The sequence below is a fragment of the Schistocerca americana genome, chromosome 2 (assembly GCF_021461395.2).
Source record: "Schistocerca americana isolate TAMUIC-IGC-003095 chromosome 2, iqSchAmer2.1, whole genome shotgun sequence".
Taxonomy (NCBI): Eukaryota; Metazoa; Arthropoda; class Insecta; order Orthoptera; family Acrididae; genus Schistocerca; species Schistocerca americana.
The window spans coordinates 616,024,460-616,041,627 of NC_060120.1; the positions used below are offsets into that span (position 1 = coordinate 616,024,460).

At 37.4% G+C, this 17,168-nt stretch overlaps 1 protein-coding gene across 1 annotated transcript in view; it reads left to right on the forward strand.

Annotated features, from left to right (window-relative positions):
* LOC124595695 (DNA-directed RNA polymerase, mitochondrial) overlaps nt 1-17,168 on the forward strand; it is a 294,066-nt gene that overhangs the window by 13,061 nt on the left and 263,837 nt on the right. Inside the window, exon 2 of the mRNA XM_047134553.1 lies at nt 3,076-3,210. Within this exon, the coding sequence (XP_046990509.1) occupies nt 3,076-3,210 (135 nt within the window). The remainder of the gene's footprint in view (nt 1-3,075; nt 3,211-17,168) is intronic.

Here is a 17,168-nt window from a genome sequence, read left to right on the forward strand (position 1 = left end):
TCCTGGAGCTTTGTTCAGTTTTATCAAAGTCAGTTGTTTCCCACCGCTGACACTAACACTTATTTCATTCATCTTTCCAGTGGTGCAAGAATTTAAATGGGGCAATTTTCCTGGATTTTCCTTTGTAAAGAAAATTTTAAAATGGATTTAAACTTTTCATCTTTAGCTTTGTTATCTTCAGTTTCAGTTCCTGTCGCATTCAGTGGGGCTAAACACAAACTTTGGTGGCACTAACAGCCTTTTCATACAACCAGAATGCCTTTGAGTTTTATGAAATATCACTTGACATTATTTGCTATAGTAGTCATTGCTCCCTTGACAGTCAAATGCATTTCATTCAGCATCTCTCTCTATAATCCTGTGTTTTATTTTACACCTGTTATGCAGTAATCTCTGTTTCTTTAGATGTTTCTTTACAGTGACTATCTACCATATAGATGTTCCCTCCCATTATGAACTGTTCTACTGGGTGCATATTTACCCAGTGCATACTCAACTATTCTTTTAAACTTGAGCCATAATTACTCTGCATGTTCCTGCTCTGTGCTGGAAGTTTCAAGTTCCTCATTGATAAATAACACTACTGATTTTTTATTTAGTTTACTGAAGATATACATTTGTCTACTTGTTTTAGTTGTCCTTTATGCTTTGGTAACCATTGTTGTCACAACCGCATCATGGTCACTGATACCAGTTTCAATGTGAACATCCTCAGAGAGATCAGGTTTGTTTGTTGCCATTAGATCCAGTATATTTCCATCATGTGTGAGACTCCTAACTATCTGTACTAGTTAGCTCTCAGAGAAGGAATTTAGTAATGTTTCACAGGCTGTCTTATCACATCCACCACTAACAAAATTGCAATTTTCCCAATTAATTGCTGGATGATTAAAGTCTCCACCAATGATTACAGTATATTTGGGGAACTTATGTACAAGTGAACTGAGATTTTCTCTAAAGTTTCGGATATATCAGGTGATGAGTCTGGTGGGTGATAGAAGGCTACAGTTATCGCTTTATGCCCACCACTGATACTTAGTGTTGCCCAAACAGTGTCACATGCAGCTTCAATTTTTGTGTTGGCGAATTGGAGTTTCTTTGTCTATTGCTTCAAATACCCCACCTCCATTTAGCATTTGCCTATGCTTCTGATATATACCTAAACTTTCACTAAAAATCTCACTGCTATCAATTTCAGGTTTCAACCAGTTTTCTGTACCTAATTTTATGTTAGCTGCACTGCTTTTCACAAATACTTCAAACTCGGGCATTTTGTTGTGAATGCTTTGGCAGTTTATCTTGAGGATTTTAATACATCCACTTGTGGGAGGCATTTTTTTCAATGTTACAAAGATGCTTTTGGGTTTCCTGCAGCCCCATGGTGTGTAAGTCCAAGATGTCTCATCCTAGCTTGTTATAGACTTTTTGAAATTTCTGGTTCAGTCCTTCCACTTGGATCATTAGGGGGCCACAATCATTTCTGGGTACAATGCTGCAAACTGTGAACTTTGTTGAAATTTCATTCACAAAGCTGGTCTTCTCAACCTTCTCTGCCAGTCACTGGAATGATCCAAATATGACCTAGGAGCCCAGAGGACAGGCTCAATAATATTCCATCTGATATTTGGAGCATTTTGATGATGTAATTTTTAAATGCGAGAACACTCTCATTATCAGCACTCAAATAATTTTCATTTGTGATGCCTTTATTTTTTATGCTGCCATCTTGTGACCTCTTCTTCTGAATCGATACATGCTTCAACAAGCACACACACAAATATTTTGTTTAGCCGATTCTACCATTTTCCAGAATAGACCAAAAAGTCATCTTGTTTTATTTTCATCAGTTAGTTTGTTGCATTGTTTTGAATGTTTGCATTATGTATAAAAGTTTTGCTGAGAACTACTTTTTTTTGTGTTTGCTTGTTTCACATTCCATTTCCATGTTTCCCCTCTGTTTTTCTCTTCTTCTGTCTATCCTTTTCCACTTCATGAAGTGTTTCCACATTTTCTGTATTTTCAGTAGCTCCAGAAATAAAAGGAATTCCTCCCTAACATTATTACCTTGATTAAAAAACATTATGACAGCAATAGCAATGATAGGTAGAACCATGGCAAATATAGCTGTTTGAAATCTTGTTGACAGTAGATGCAATGGTGGTGTAAGTCATCTCACATAATAATAATAATAATAGCAATAGCTATTAAACATATTTTGAGAGAGAAGAAAGTTTTTGCTATCTAAAGCAGTGGCCGAGCGGTTCTAGGTGCTTCAGTCTGGAACCGCGTGACCGGTATGGTCCCAGGTTCGAATCCTGCCTCGGACATGGATGTGTGTGATGTCCTTAGGGTAGTTAGGTTTGAGTAGTTCTAAGTTCTAGGGGACTGATGACCTCAGATGTTAAGTCCCATAGTGCTCAGAGCCATTTTTTTGCTATCTAAAAACAAGCAAAACTGAATACCCAATCATGTTCATTAGAACTCTAGAATCCCTACACAAAATAATGTTAATAAAACTGTTATTGTCTTAATTTTAGTAGTATCATTGTCAGTTTCATTCTCTGTTGAATTTGTTTCACCTGGTGCATTATCTGGATCACCATAGTCACTACTAGTAGAAATCGTGAATGTTTTTACTCACACAAAACAATCATAAAGTTTACAAAACAAGGTTTAATGTGCAAAACAACAAATGGACTCAACTGTCGTGGTCGCCAACCTTGCTGACACACTTGCACCACGACAAATTTGTACCACACATGCAAACATTGTTATGGATTTACTGTCGTATTCTGTTGGATAGTGCTGCCCTCCACACAAAGTACAGTGACAATACACTTACACTATTTGTGTGGTAAACAGAGTGCAGACTCAAAATTAACAATTTTTGACTTACACCAGTAATGGTTTCGTGGGCTCATATGGTAATTAAAAAAGCCATTCGGTTGTATACAATATTATAAAAAATTTCTGTGTGTCCTGTTTGTAAAGAGTATTCTTGTTCCTAACAGTGGGACTTTAGATTGTTCACAAATTTCTATTGCTCAGATTTTGTGTGAGAATATTACTTTGCAGATTATCGACATCTTGTGCAACTGGCACCACAAGTTCGTTTGCATTCCACGCATACTAACACTGCAGAAATATCAAAGTCAGCAACAAAAAAGAAAAAGAGGAGAGCAAAAAAGAAATATGTGGAATTGCTGGAAGGTATGTAATTCATTCTGGAATGCCATTCTATTTAAACACAAAGGAAATATTCTGTGCTGCATCCCAATATGTATTGTGATTGACTAGCTTTAGTAAATACGTGATTTCAGATTCAAATTATCATTTGTTTTTTGCTGTTAGTTCAGTGACTGGAAGTGACTGAAATGAATGTGGCATGATTTCCATGTTATAATATTTTAGGTCCAATGTTCAGGTAGTTTACACTTTTTCCTCCTGCCTTGCATTTATTATTCTTGTACTTCAACCACATTAGATCTTTTCTTTGAAGTTCTGTTTTTCTGTTTCTTGCTACACATTTTATTCAGTCATCAGCTTTTATTTTTCCTTTCATTTCTTTGTACAAGTACACATTTTGATGTGAAACCTCACTGACTGCAGCAATTCTAAGTCTGCACCAATCACAACATGAGACAAGTATCATGGCAACAATGCTAATTCCTACCAGCTACCTGCACAGCCTGGAACACTGTAGGCTCAGTCCGTTCCTGGAGGATGTCTCTTCTTCTGTTTGAATTGTTATGCCATGTCCGTGACTAGGATCTAGCAGGTTTTTATTTTTTTATTTTTTTTTTAGCACCTTTCATCCGAATGCTGAAGTCTACAATTTATTGGTAGTACAGCTACAATGCGTTTCACTTTCTCACACATCAGTAATAACAGTTCTATGCAGTAACATTTTTGCAACAGATTTCATGGCAGTCTGTCTGCCTTTGAACACCACATACATCAGACCTCACCATGACCCATTTGATGGTTCTAGGCAGCTGCTACTACAGCGGCACTGTGTTCCCTTGCCCTTTGTCAAAAGCATTAGCTACTGCTCATTGTGTCGGAGAGTATAAAATGGTTTGCTGTTGTTGAGTAATGCCCCACAAAATAAGTCTATTATTTGCATTTAATGCTCGATAGCAATGGAGGCAGATGACCCATTTTTATATGATGGGTATTGTATTACACCAATATACGAGACCTGAATATGGCTCAAAATTAATTTTATATTTTCTGATCCAATCAGAATACTTTACCATATTGTTTGATGTTGTTATGAATGTTTTGTATCTTGTTTATTTTCTATTTATAAGTGATTCTTCATGCAATTTTTCATCAGGAATACATATGTTTCTGTCAAGCCACAGTGAGTAACTGTGGTGTAACAAGTTTTACAGTCATTCTTTGATTTCTTACAGTAAATGTATGTGATAAACAGTGTGAATACCTTGCAGTGCATTCTCTATAGCAATGAAGACACACTGCACATTGAGGTCCACATAATGATTCATGGAGAACTTAACACAGATCAAAAGTGATATTTAAGGTACTGAAATAGATTTGAACCAACGAAACTGTTCATTTTTTAAGCTACCCAGAGTGGAAGGAAGTTGCTAAGGCCGGTATCAGCAAACCTCTTCAGGGGTACCTAATACCTATTACATAGGTTTAGCCCAGAGGGACTGTATTCACTTCATAACTATTCCCCCAACATATGGGTCTTTAGTCACAAACAACACAAATTTGTGTCATTGACGGACAAGTTGAAGTTCTTCAGAGATATCTGTGTACTGAAGTAGCTTGGTATTCACGAGGCAGATATCTACAACCATCAACAGAGCTAACTGAGTCAAGCTTATGAGAAGACTTAATGTGTAAAACTTTTCTTCAGCTTTTGGTGGGTCTCTCTCAGTGCAGCATTGGTCTCAGAGCCTCATAATGAAATGTAAAACACAAGAACAGTAGTTACTTAAGTGAAGAATGGCATTTGTGGAGCCCAAAAATTAAATTTTATCTCCCTGTGTCTTGTCTTACAAGAAGGTTATGTAGTATAACTCAGCAATGCAGAAAGGGAATGCTAAGAGAATTTAGTGGATCTATTCAGGATCAGATGCAGAAGAAAATGCTCTGTCACAGGGTTGCTAAATATTTACAACCATTTTGCCAAGTTTTAGATTTATTAGGGGCCGCTATGTAGCAAAATGCTTGTCTTGTATATCTTGTATGGGCTCTCAGAGTACCTTCTGATACTTTCTGTCACCTTTCAGGCTGTCTGTATAGCCTTTCACGCTGTCTTCTAGATTTAATCTAGAATTGCTAATTTTTGAAGATTTCTGACATGGGAAGGGAATGTTAATGATGGTATATTGTAATTTCAGTGGAGGAATAGTGAAACTAGGGAATTTAGTTACTGCTCATGTAGCGTATGGCGTGTGAAATTTAGAAGGGTATAATTTTCCATCATGATTACAATTTCTCCAAAATACTAATGTATAAAATGCTTACTTTGATAGTTAGCAACAAAAACTTATTTCATTGGAAGAAAAAGTAATTGAAAGTCAACCTTAACCACACACATCATGAAACAATAAGATGTCAAATACTTTGCACCTCGGAATTGACTGTGAATGCGTACGCGTGCCTGTGTCTGTGTGTGTGTGTGTGTGTGTGTGTGTGTGTGTAGTCTTGTGCCACATAGAATTTCACAACTACTATGAGAATGAGAATGCCAAATTGTATTTGTGGGGTTGGAAGCAAGAAGAAATTCAGTTAACTAATTAGTCAGTGCCATGTAGTAATCAATTCATTTAAGAATTGAGAAGAGAAGAACCTGAAAATTTATTGCTATTGACTGAACCTTAAACTTCTGCTGTGTTCAGTTCTGTGATTTTCATGTAGAGATCTACGCATACAATGCATTCTGTTTAGCCTGTTCTTTGCTTTCATAATGTTACCTTCTTGTTTAGTGCCTAAATGAAAAAAAGAATCCAATCCATCTCACTGATGGTCTCTTTGAGTCTTTCCAGTTTCTTTTTTGTGTGTTGTTGTTTCTTCCTCAAAGTAGACCAGTGCGCCTACTCCCACAAGGTACTGGATGCCGGAACACTTATGAATTTATTGAAATTGAATGCCACAAGCGAAATTTCATGTAGCTGTGTAAATAAAGCCATAATAAACCCTAATTTATCGATTGGCATAACTCATTCGAACAGCACCAGAACAAAATTATCATCAAACTTAGCCTTCCATCTTGCTCAAATATTAAGCATAAAAGTAAAAGGCAGTATTATTAACAACATGTCTTTGAAGAACCTCATGTAGAAGTTATAATCAAGATAATGTAAACCAATTAAACAGCTTATTACAGAAAGAAAAATGGTCAGAAATGTACAAAATGAACAATATAAATGAAAAATTCAACATCTTCATTGATACATTAACCTATTTCTTTCAAATTGCGTTCCCACTGAAAACTGTAACCATATGGGGGATCTCTAGAACCAGCAGTTGAATCACAAGGGGAATAAGGGTTTCACCAGAAGAAAAGAACTACTTCATGAAGTATATAACCCAAAAAATTCCTCACCTGAAGTATGCTCATACTATAAAAAATACTCCAAAATATTAAGAAAAGTAACAAAAGCAGCAAAAATAATGCATAATGGTGAAAACATTTATAATTCAGCTAATAAAGCAAAGGCTATGTGGAGTGTTATAAAAAAAAGAATCTGGAAAATATAAAAAATCTTTTCAAAAATATAACACTGTCACAGAAAACAAAAAAAAGTGACAAATCCCTTAGAAGTAGCCAGCACATTTAATAATTTTTTCACGTGTGTTGCTGATAATATTTTACAATCAAACTTACATAAGAGCACCCAGGCAAATGTATACAAAATAAGTGCATGTAGAGGATCAATGTACACCAGTTCTGTTTCACAAGATGAAGTAGCTAAAACAATGAAAGGACCAAAAAATTCCAGATCTGCAGGCATTCATGGTGCACCTGCAACAATATTAAAGAAGAGTGCATCAAACCTAATTGAAATACTCACGAACTTACATGACTGCTCACTTCAGGCAGGCACTTTCCTTGCTGTATTGAAAACAGCAAAAGTTATTCCAGTATATAGAAATATGAGAAAGATAATGTAAACAACTACAGACCCATCACAATTTCCTCTTAAGAAATTTATAAATAAAAACAACATCCTATGTAATGATCAACATGGATTCAGATATAAGAGGTCAACGGCAACTGCTATTTATGAGTGCATCAGTTCCATCCTAAACCTGATGGACAAAAAATAAGAATCAACAGGAGTATTTATTGACCTGTCAAAAGCTTTTAATGTGGTGGATCATAAAATTCTGCTATCAAAGCTTGAAACGTATGGTATTCGTGGTCTGTCCAACAACTGGATCAGTTCCTTCCTGGCTAATCGTAAGCAGACAGTATGCATCAAGCACACAAATATCAAACTAAAAACTGTCTCTGAACATTTAACTGGCTATAAACAAATTAAATGCGGTGTACCCCAAGGATGAGCAATGGGACTCCTTCTTTCCTTCTGTACATAAATGATCTAATCTTAAATGTTGTTGCACATAAAACAATCATATTTCCATATGACATCACAATTCCACTAAAAGGAGACAGCCATGGACAGTTACAGCAGAAAGTAAACATGGTCACAAAGCAACTTAGCAGCTGGTCACAGAATAATCAGCTTGTAATAAATAGTAAAAAAATAACATTGCACTAAAATTCTACAATGCTCCTAACAGGGACATGTTTATCCCATTGGTCTCCATCAATGACGAAGTAGTTGGTAACAGTACTGAAACCAAATTCTTAGGACTTTGGCTATAGAGCAATGTAAAATGGAATAATCATATTGAATATTTCAATGCAGAACTGAGCAAAACATGTTACCTTCTTTGCTCACTAAAATCATGCTGTAGTGAGAAAACAGTAATGAAAGCATATCATGCCTGCTTTTATTCTCGTCTTAGATATTGGCTCTCTTTCTGGGGAAATTCTAAAACAGCTAATAGCACTTTAAAACTTCAAAAAAGGGCAATTAGATTCTTGTTTGGGTGCTAGCCTTGAGACTCCTGCAAACCTCTGTTAAGAAATCTGGTATTCCTCCATTACCATGTGTATACATTATGGAAACCCTTTCATTCATTAAAATAAATGTAATAGGTAAGGACTGCAGACTGTGATGTACATGATCACTTTACCAGACATACTGAAACTTACATATAACCCAAATCAGCACAACTCTGTGCCAGGTAGGTACTTTTCACATGGGAGTTAAGCTTTATAACAAACTTCCTGAAAACATAAAAGCTATTACTGAGGTGAATACCTTTGGTAAATCTCTAAAGTCACATTTATAGCACCACTGCTTTTACTCCATTGAAGAATATTTAAATTTATGAAGTGTGTTATATAGATACCTATGTATAAAGTGTATTATTGTAAGCTTAAATAAGTAGGCCTACGAATGACTTTCAGTTGTATGCTTATAACTTGACTTGTCCAATGTCTTGTGCATAAGCTGCTTTGTAGACAACAGGACCAATGAATACAGTACAGTTCTATTTACAGTTGTAACAGTACAACCAGCAGATGAGTCAGTGGTAAACCATTGTTGTAGTAACTTATTCGTAGCTATCTGTAGCAGGGATAGAGTTCATATTACCTATTCGATTGTTGAGTAATATACTGTAACATGAATTTATCAGTCATACAGTTTATTTATTTATTTGTTTTCGTTGCAGCCGTCTATGGGCTACATTTACACAACTTCCTTCACTTTCAAAAGTTCTCTTCTTTCCTTTTCTCCACTACTCCTTCATCCGTTGGCTCACTCGTGCATGTTATTCTGCCCAGTATTATATACGGTATTAAATAAACAAAATTTTTTGCAGAGTTCTGCTTGTGTCACCGGCTTCCCATTGGCACTGATTGTTTTTGCGCTTTTCCAGTTGCCCTGGAAACGAGATACTGAGGTAAATAATGGGTATTCTGGGTGGTGAAACATTTTTCCAAATTCGCCGATCATGTGCTCAGTACCAAATATGGATAAGATATCTCTTGTGAGTGAATGATTAACAATAACAAACTAATAATGAATAAAATTTATTACCTTACAGATGAAGGTTGATGATTAACAATGGAAATGAAAAGTGAATGAAACTAAGAAAAAAAAAAGCTGAATTGATCTTCATTGGTAGTACAATGACATCTGAACCAGCAACTACGATTGCCTTAGATCACGAGACAAGCATGGTGCTTTGGAGCAAACATGACACCGCTCCATTTAGTGCTCTGCCATTGCTCTCATGGTAGTTAATGCAGACAGTTAACAAAATGAAATACAAAACCAGTTGAAATATTTGTGTGGAATTACCTTATTAGGTTCTGAAAAATTAAATCTACAATTGCAGTGTCTATAAACACAATGACTATTTAGATTACTTCATCAGTAAGAAAAGAGAATATTTAAAGAATGTAGCAGAATCACTCGGCACCAATCCTGAAAGTGAGTGAACAATCATGAGGTGCCAAACAATGTTAGCAATTGTTCCAAGTCTCAACTGCGCTAGCAATATCAAGAACTTCATGGACAGCTCTCAGTGTCCTCACGGATACCTGTAGCCCGCTCCACCTGCACCTTAGATCAGATTTTGATCTAAGAGAGAGCTTTAAGCCAACAGTATATTGTTGTTGTTGTTGTTGTTGTTGTTGTGGTCTTCAGTCCTGAGACTGGTTTGATGCAGCTCTCCATGCTACTCTATCCTGCGCAAGCTCCTTCATCTCCCAGTACCTACTGCAACCTACATCCTTCTGAATCTGCTTAGTGTATTCATCTCTTGGTCTCCCTCTACGATTTTTACCCTCCACGCTGCCCTCCAATGCTAAATTTGTGATCCCTTGATGCCTCAAAACATGTCCTACCAACCGATCCCTTCTTCTAGTCAAGTTGTGCCACAAATTTCTCTTCTCCCCAATCCTATTCAATACCTCCTCATTAGTTATGTGATCTACCCACCTTATCTTCAGCATTCTTCTGTAGCACCACATTTCAAAAGCTTCTATTCTCTTCCTGTCCAAACTGGTTATCGTCCATGTTTCACTTCCATACATGGCTACACTCCATACAAATACTTTCAGAAACGACTTCCTGACACTTAAATCTATACTCGATGTTAACAAATTTCTCTTCTTCAGAAACGATTTCCTTGCCATTGCCTGTCTACATTTTATATCCTCTCTACTTCGACCATCATCAGTTATTTTACTTCCTAAATAGCAAAACTCCTTTACTACTTTAAGTGTCTCATTTCCTAATCTAATCCCCTCAGCATCACCCGATTTAATTTGATTACATTCCATTATCCTCGTTTTGCTTTTGTTGATGTTCATCTTATATCCTCCTTTCAAGACACTGTCCATTCCGTTCAACTGCTCTTCCAAGTCCTTTGCTGTCTCTGACAGAATTACAATGTCATCGGCGAACCTCAAAGTTTTTATTTCTTCTTCATGGATTTTAATACCTACTCCGAATTTTTCTTTTGTTTCCTTTACTGCTTGCTCAATATACAGATTGAAGAACAACGGGGAGAGGCTACAACCCTGTCTCACTCCTTTCCCAACCACTGCTTCCCTTTCATGCCCATCGACGCTTAGAACTGCCATCTGGTTTCTGTACAGATTGTAAATAGCCTTTCGCTCCCTGTATTTTACCCCTGCCACCTTCAGAATTTGAAAGAGAGTATTCCAGTTAACGTTGTCAAAAGCTTTCTCTAAGTCTACAAATACTAGAAACGTAGGTTTGCCTTTTCTTAATCTTTCTTCTAAGATAAGTCGTAAGGTTAGTATTGCCTCACGTGTTCCAACATTTCTACGGAATCCAAACTGTCTTCCCCAAGGTCCGCTTCTACCAGTTTTTCCATTCGTCTGTAAAGAATTCGCGTTAGTATTTTGCAGCTGTGACTTATTAAACTGATAGTTCGGTAATTTTCACATCTGTCAACACCTGCTTTCTTTGGGATTGGAATTATTATATTCTTCTTGAAGTCTGTGGGTATTTCGCCTGTCTCATACATCCTGCTCACCAGATGGTAGAGTTTTGTCATGACTGGCTCTCCCAAGGCCGTCAGTAGTTCTAATGGAATGTTGTCTACTCCCGGGGCCTTGTTTCGACTCAGGTCTTTCAGTGCTCTGTCAAACTCTTCACGCAGTATCTTATCTCCCATTTCATCTTCATCTACATCCTCTTCCATTTCCATAATATTGTCCTCAAGTACATCGCCCTTGTATAAACCCTCTAGATACTCCTTCCACCTTTCTGCCTTCCCTTCTTTGCTTAGAACTGGGTTGCCATCTGAGCTCTTGATATTCATACAAGTGGTTCTCTTCTCTCCAAAGGTCTCTTTAATTTTCCTGTAGGCAGTATCTATCTTACCCCTAGTGAGACAAGCCTCTACATCCTTACATTTGTCCTCTAGCCATCCCTGCTTCGCCATTTTGCACTTCCTGTCGATCTCATTTTTGAGACGTTTGTATTCCTTTTTGCCTGCTTCATTTACTGCATTTTTATATTTTCTCCTTTCATCAATTAAATTCAATATTCCTGCTGTTACCCAAGGATTTCTATTAGCCCTCGTCTTTTTACCTACTTGATCCTCTGCTGCCTTCACTACTTCATCCCTCAGAGCTACCCATTCTTCTTCTACTGTATTTCTTTCCCCCATTCCTGTCAATTGTTCCCTTATGCTTTCCCTGAAACTCTGTACAACGTCTGGTTCTTTCAGTTTATCCAGGTCCCATCTCCTTAAATTCCCACCTTTTTGCAGTTTCTTCAGTTTCAATCTGCAGTTCATAACCAATATATTGTGGTCAGAATCCACATCTGCCCCTGGAAATGTCTTACAATTTAAAACCTGGTTCCTAAATCTCTGTCTTACCATTATGTAATCAATCTGATACCTTTTAGTATCTCCAGGATTCTTCCAGGTATACAACCTTCTTTCATGATTCTTGAACCAAGTGTTAGCTATGATTAAGTTATGCTTTGTGCAAAATTCTACAAGGCGGCTTCCTCTTTCATTTCTTCCCCCCAATCCATATTCACCTACTATGTTTCCTTCTCTCCCTTTTCCTACTGACGAATTCCAGTCACCCATGACTATTAAATTTTCATCTCCCTTCACTACCTGAATAATTTCTTTTATCTCGTCATACATTTCATCAATTTTTTCATCATCAGTATATTACTCCATTGAAAACAGAAATGAGTTGGAAACTCATCTGTTTGTTTGGCTTGCAAGGACCAAGTAACAATACACAAAAAAATTAACTGGAAAGATTCGAAGGAACCATCAGTGCTGTGGATTCGGTTTCTTTTCATCATTTAGGGACTAAATTAGAAGGCAGCATTATGACAGCTATGAACAAGCTAGTATGTATAGATCTCAAAATGAAAAACTTACGAAGTCACAGAATTGCACACAGCCCACATTTAAGGTTTAGTTAATGACCATAATTTTCAGGTTCTTCTCTTCTGAATCCTTCTATGAACTGATTACTGCATGGCATTGATTAATTAGTTAACTGCAATTCTTCTTGCTTCCACCCCCACCAGTATAATTTGGCATTCTCATGGTAGTTGCGAAATTCTATTTCCATGTGGCACAAGACTACACACAGAGACAGTCAGTTTCAAAGTGCAAAGTGTTTTTCATCTTATTATATCATGATGTGTGGGGCAAGATTGATTTTCAACTACTTTTTATTCCAATGAAATAATTTTCATTGCAAACTATCACACTAAGAGTTTTATTCATTTGTATTTCTTGATGGAAGTTATACACCACAAAATTTCACATGCCATATGCAACATGAGCAGTAACTAAATTCACCAGTTTTGCTATCCCTCCACAGAAATTACAATATACCATCATTAACATTCCCTTCCCATGTCAGAAATCTTCAAAAATGAGGAATTCTAGATTAAATCTAGAAGACAGCCTGAAAGGCTATACAGACAGCCTGAAAGGTGACAGAAAGTATCAGAAGATTACTCTGAGAGCCTGTATAAGATATGCATGACAAGCATTTCACTACACAGCGGCCCCTAGTAAATCTAAAACTTGGCAACATAGTTGTAAATATTTGGCAACCCTATGACAAAGCATTTACATCTGTGTCTGGTCCTGAATAGTTCCACTAAATTCTCTAAGCATTCCCTTTCCACTTTGCCGACTTATGCTACTTAACCTTCTTGTAAGACAAGACACAGGGAGAGGAAATTTAATTTTTGGACTCCACAAATGTCATACTTCAATTAAGTAACTATTGTTCTTGTGTTTTACATTTCAGTATGAGGCTCAGGGACAAATTCTGCGCTGAGAGAGACCCACTCCTAGCAACATGGTGTTACCTCTGTGGTTCCACACGTTTTGTGATGCAAGAGCAGCATGAATTCTTAGTTCTAATCATGATGTAGACCAATCCACTCTAGATTCCTGTTTTCTATTTTATTTAATAGCATCACAGGTTTTTGGAGTGTGTTTTTTTTTTTTTGCCAAAAGCTGAAGAAAATCTTTACACATCAAGTCTTCCCACAAGGTTGACTCAGTTATCTCTATTAATGGCTGTAACTATATGCCTCATGAATACCAAGCTACTTCAGTACGCAGACGTCTCTGAAGAACTTCAACTTGTCCGTCAGTGACACAAATTTGTGTTGTTTGTGACTAAAGACCCATATTTTGGGGGAATAGTTATGAAGTGAATACTGTCACTCTGGGCTAAACCCATGTAATAGGTATTAGGTACCCCTGAAGAGGTTTTCTGACACTGGCCTTAGCAACTTCCTTCCACTCTGGGTAGCTTAAAAAATGAACAGTTTCGTTGGTTCAAATCTATTTCAGTACCTTAAATATCACTTTTGATCTGTGTTAAGTTCTCCATGAATCATTATGTGGACCTCAATGTGCAGTGTGCCTTCATTGCTATAGAGCATGCACTGCAAGGTATTCACACAGTTTATCACATACATTTACTGAAAGAAATCAAACAATGGCCGTAAAACTTGTTACACCACAGTTACTCACTGTGGCTTGACAGAAAAATATGTATTCCTGATGAAAAATTGCTTGAAGAATCACCTATAAATGGAAAAGAAATAAGATACAAAACATTCATGATAACATCAAACAATATGGTAAAGTATTCTGATTGGATCAGAAAATATAAAATTAATTTTGATCCATATTCAGGTCTTGTATATTGGTTAATACAATACCCATCATAGAAAAATGGGTCATCTGCCTCCATTGCTATTGAACATGAAATGCAAATAATATACTTATTTTGTGGGGCATTACTTAACAACAGTAAACCATTTTATACTCTCTAATGCAATGAGCAGTTGCTAATGCTTTTGACAGAGGGCAAGGAAGCACAGTGCCGCTGTAGTAGCAGCTCCCTGGAACCAGCAAATGGGTCATGGAGAGGTCTGATGTCTGTGGTGTTCAAAGGCAGACTGACTGTCATGAAATCTGTTGCAAAAATGTTACTGCATAGAACTGTTATTACTGGTGTGTGAGAAAGAGAAATGCATTGTAGCTGTGCTACCATTACATTCTGGACTTCAGCATTCAGATGAAAGGTGCTACAAGCAGTTTTGACTGTGAGACGTTGCAGTTAGACTATGAGCAACAAACTATTTACCTCTAGATCACATGTGCAGGTAAGTCATAACAACTCAAACATAAGAAGAGACTTCCTCCAGGACCTGTCACAGCCTAGAGTGTTGCCAGATTTTTCAGGCAGCTGGACTTACGGAAGTATCAGCGTGGCCATGTTACTTGCCCCGTGTTGTGATCGGTGCAGACTTAGAATCTGCAGAGATGACCACAGGCCAGATTTTTATGTCAAAGAGTGTACCTTTTTGTTTTCCATGAGCTCTTGTATTTTATTGTGTACCCACCCCACTGAGGCTTTACTAACGACACAAAGGAATAAAGCCTGGTTTCGTTTGTTTGAACCATGATTTTATCCTTCCTACTCACCTTATTCTTGGCTCTGCTGCTGATAATTTGCTTTTGTCAGTCAGGGAGGTACCACCTGTGAGCTGATTTACCGATAGTGGACTTAAAAAACTGAGAGTGGTCTAACTCATCATTGCCTTTATTAAATCTTCCCGAGTACCGAAGGTGGTACAGGCACTATGTAGTTCCACTGTAACCCATTTGTCCAACACTGAATACAGTACATGTGTACAGTTTTCCTTGTTTCATGCTTGCTTTTGAGTTCAAAATGAACATCTCTCTGTTCACCCCTTATAGGCATACAAGGTAGTGCAGTGGCAAGACACAGAATTAACACTGAGAAGGATAATAGTTCAAATCCCCTCACAGCCGTCTAGATTTTTTTCTGTGGTTTTTTAGAAATGCTGAAAGCAGATGCCAATATGGTTCATTTGGAAATAAGGGGGCCAATTTCTTCATCTGTCCTTCCCCAATCTGAGTTTTTACTTTGTATTCAACTTGTTGTTATACCCTTAGACCCTAATCTTCCTCCCTCGTTGTTCGTATTCCATTTTCATTGTGACTGTCAGTCATTCAGTGCCTCCTCTATGTGGTGATAACAATCTATTCTGTTCATATTCTTTTTATTCCATCCTGGATTTCCCCTTGTTCAATGAAAACAGTGTGTGCGATAGGGCATGTTTGTCCACATAAGGCACGTGTGTCTATGAACAGTCTGCATTATGTTGAGGTGCTTCTGCATGCAGCAAGATCTCCAGATCTGTCCCCAGTTGAACATGTGGGAGCAGTTTGGAAGTCCACTCTGTAAGTTCCAGTATCAAGAATCTTTTACGACCGGTGTGAACCAGCTGGCCTCAGGAGAGGATACTTCAGCTTTATGACATTCTTCCCTGCTGATTTGGTGCATGCTTTCAGAGAATTGCAATGTCATACTGAAAGTGGGCCTGTACTACCAAGTTCTTTATAAATTTGATTGTATTTTGTAACCTGTGAAATAACATTGCTTATCCTCTCAACCCATGAAGTTGCCTCTTCCCTTTCTGAATACTTCACTTGTTTTGTCTGGCAGTGTACTTGAGGAACCCATAGAGGGCAAAAATTTTAGTGAAAGTTAGAGATTAGAATAGAAAACCACTGACTGAAAATGTTGGGGGTATGTGTTGCTCTAAAATGGAGAGATTGACGCGAATAAGGATAGCTGATGACAAAAGTAAAGTAATATGAGATGTCTGTAGGGTGCAGTACGTGGTCAGATAAATAATAAAATCGAGTCATAGTAGAAGCACAGATTGAACACTCCAATTTGGAATGATGGGCTGCTAGATGCATTGTAATAAATGAGTGATAGTATAGTGTTCATGGCCAAGGAGAATAACACACTGTGATTGACAGGAAGCCAATAGCAGTGGAAGTTTATTTAGGCTAATAAACAAAATACAATAATAGTTTCTTGGAATGTGAGTCGGAACTATTCTGTTCAGCCCTACAGGCAATTGTTGAAGCACTGAAATGTCCTAGAAGGGTGATTACTGGCTTTGAACTGGAATGCCCTAACAAGTAATGACTGACATTGCACTGGAATGTTAGTTTGTGGACAAAGTCAATGCTGATGGTGACCCATTAGGCAGTAAGCTCAGAAATGAGTTGAATATGAAGTCTACATCTACATATATACTCTGCAAACCACTATGAGATGCTTGGCAGAGAGTACGTCCAATTGTACCAGTTATTAGTGTCTCTTTGTGTTCCATTCACATATGAAGAATGGGAAGAATGACTGTTTGAATGCCTCTGTGCATTCAGTAATTATTCTAATCTTATTCTCATGATACTTATGCAAGTGATATGTAGGTGACTGTAGTATATTCCTAGGGTCCTCATTTAAAGCCAGTTCTTGAAACTTTGTTAATAAACTTTCTTGGGATACCTTATGTCTATCTTCAAGGATCTTCCAGTTGTGTTCCTTCAGTATCTCTGTGACACTCACCCATGGATTAAACAAACCTGTGACCATTTGTGCTGCCCTTCTCTGTATATATTCAGTATCCCTTGTTAGTCCCATTTGGTATGGGTCCCACATACCTGAGCAATATTCT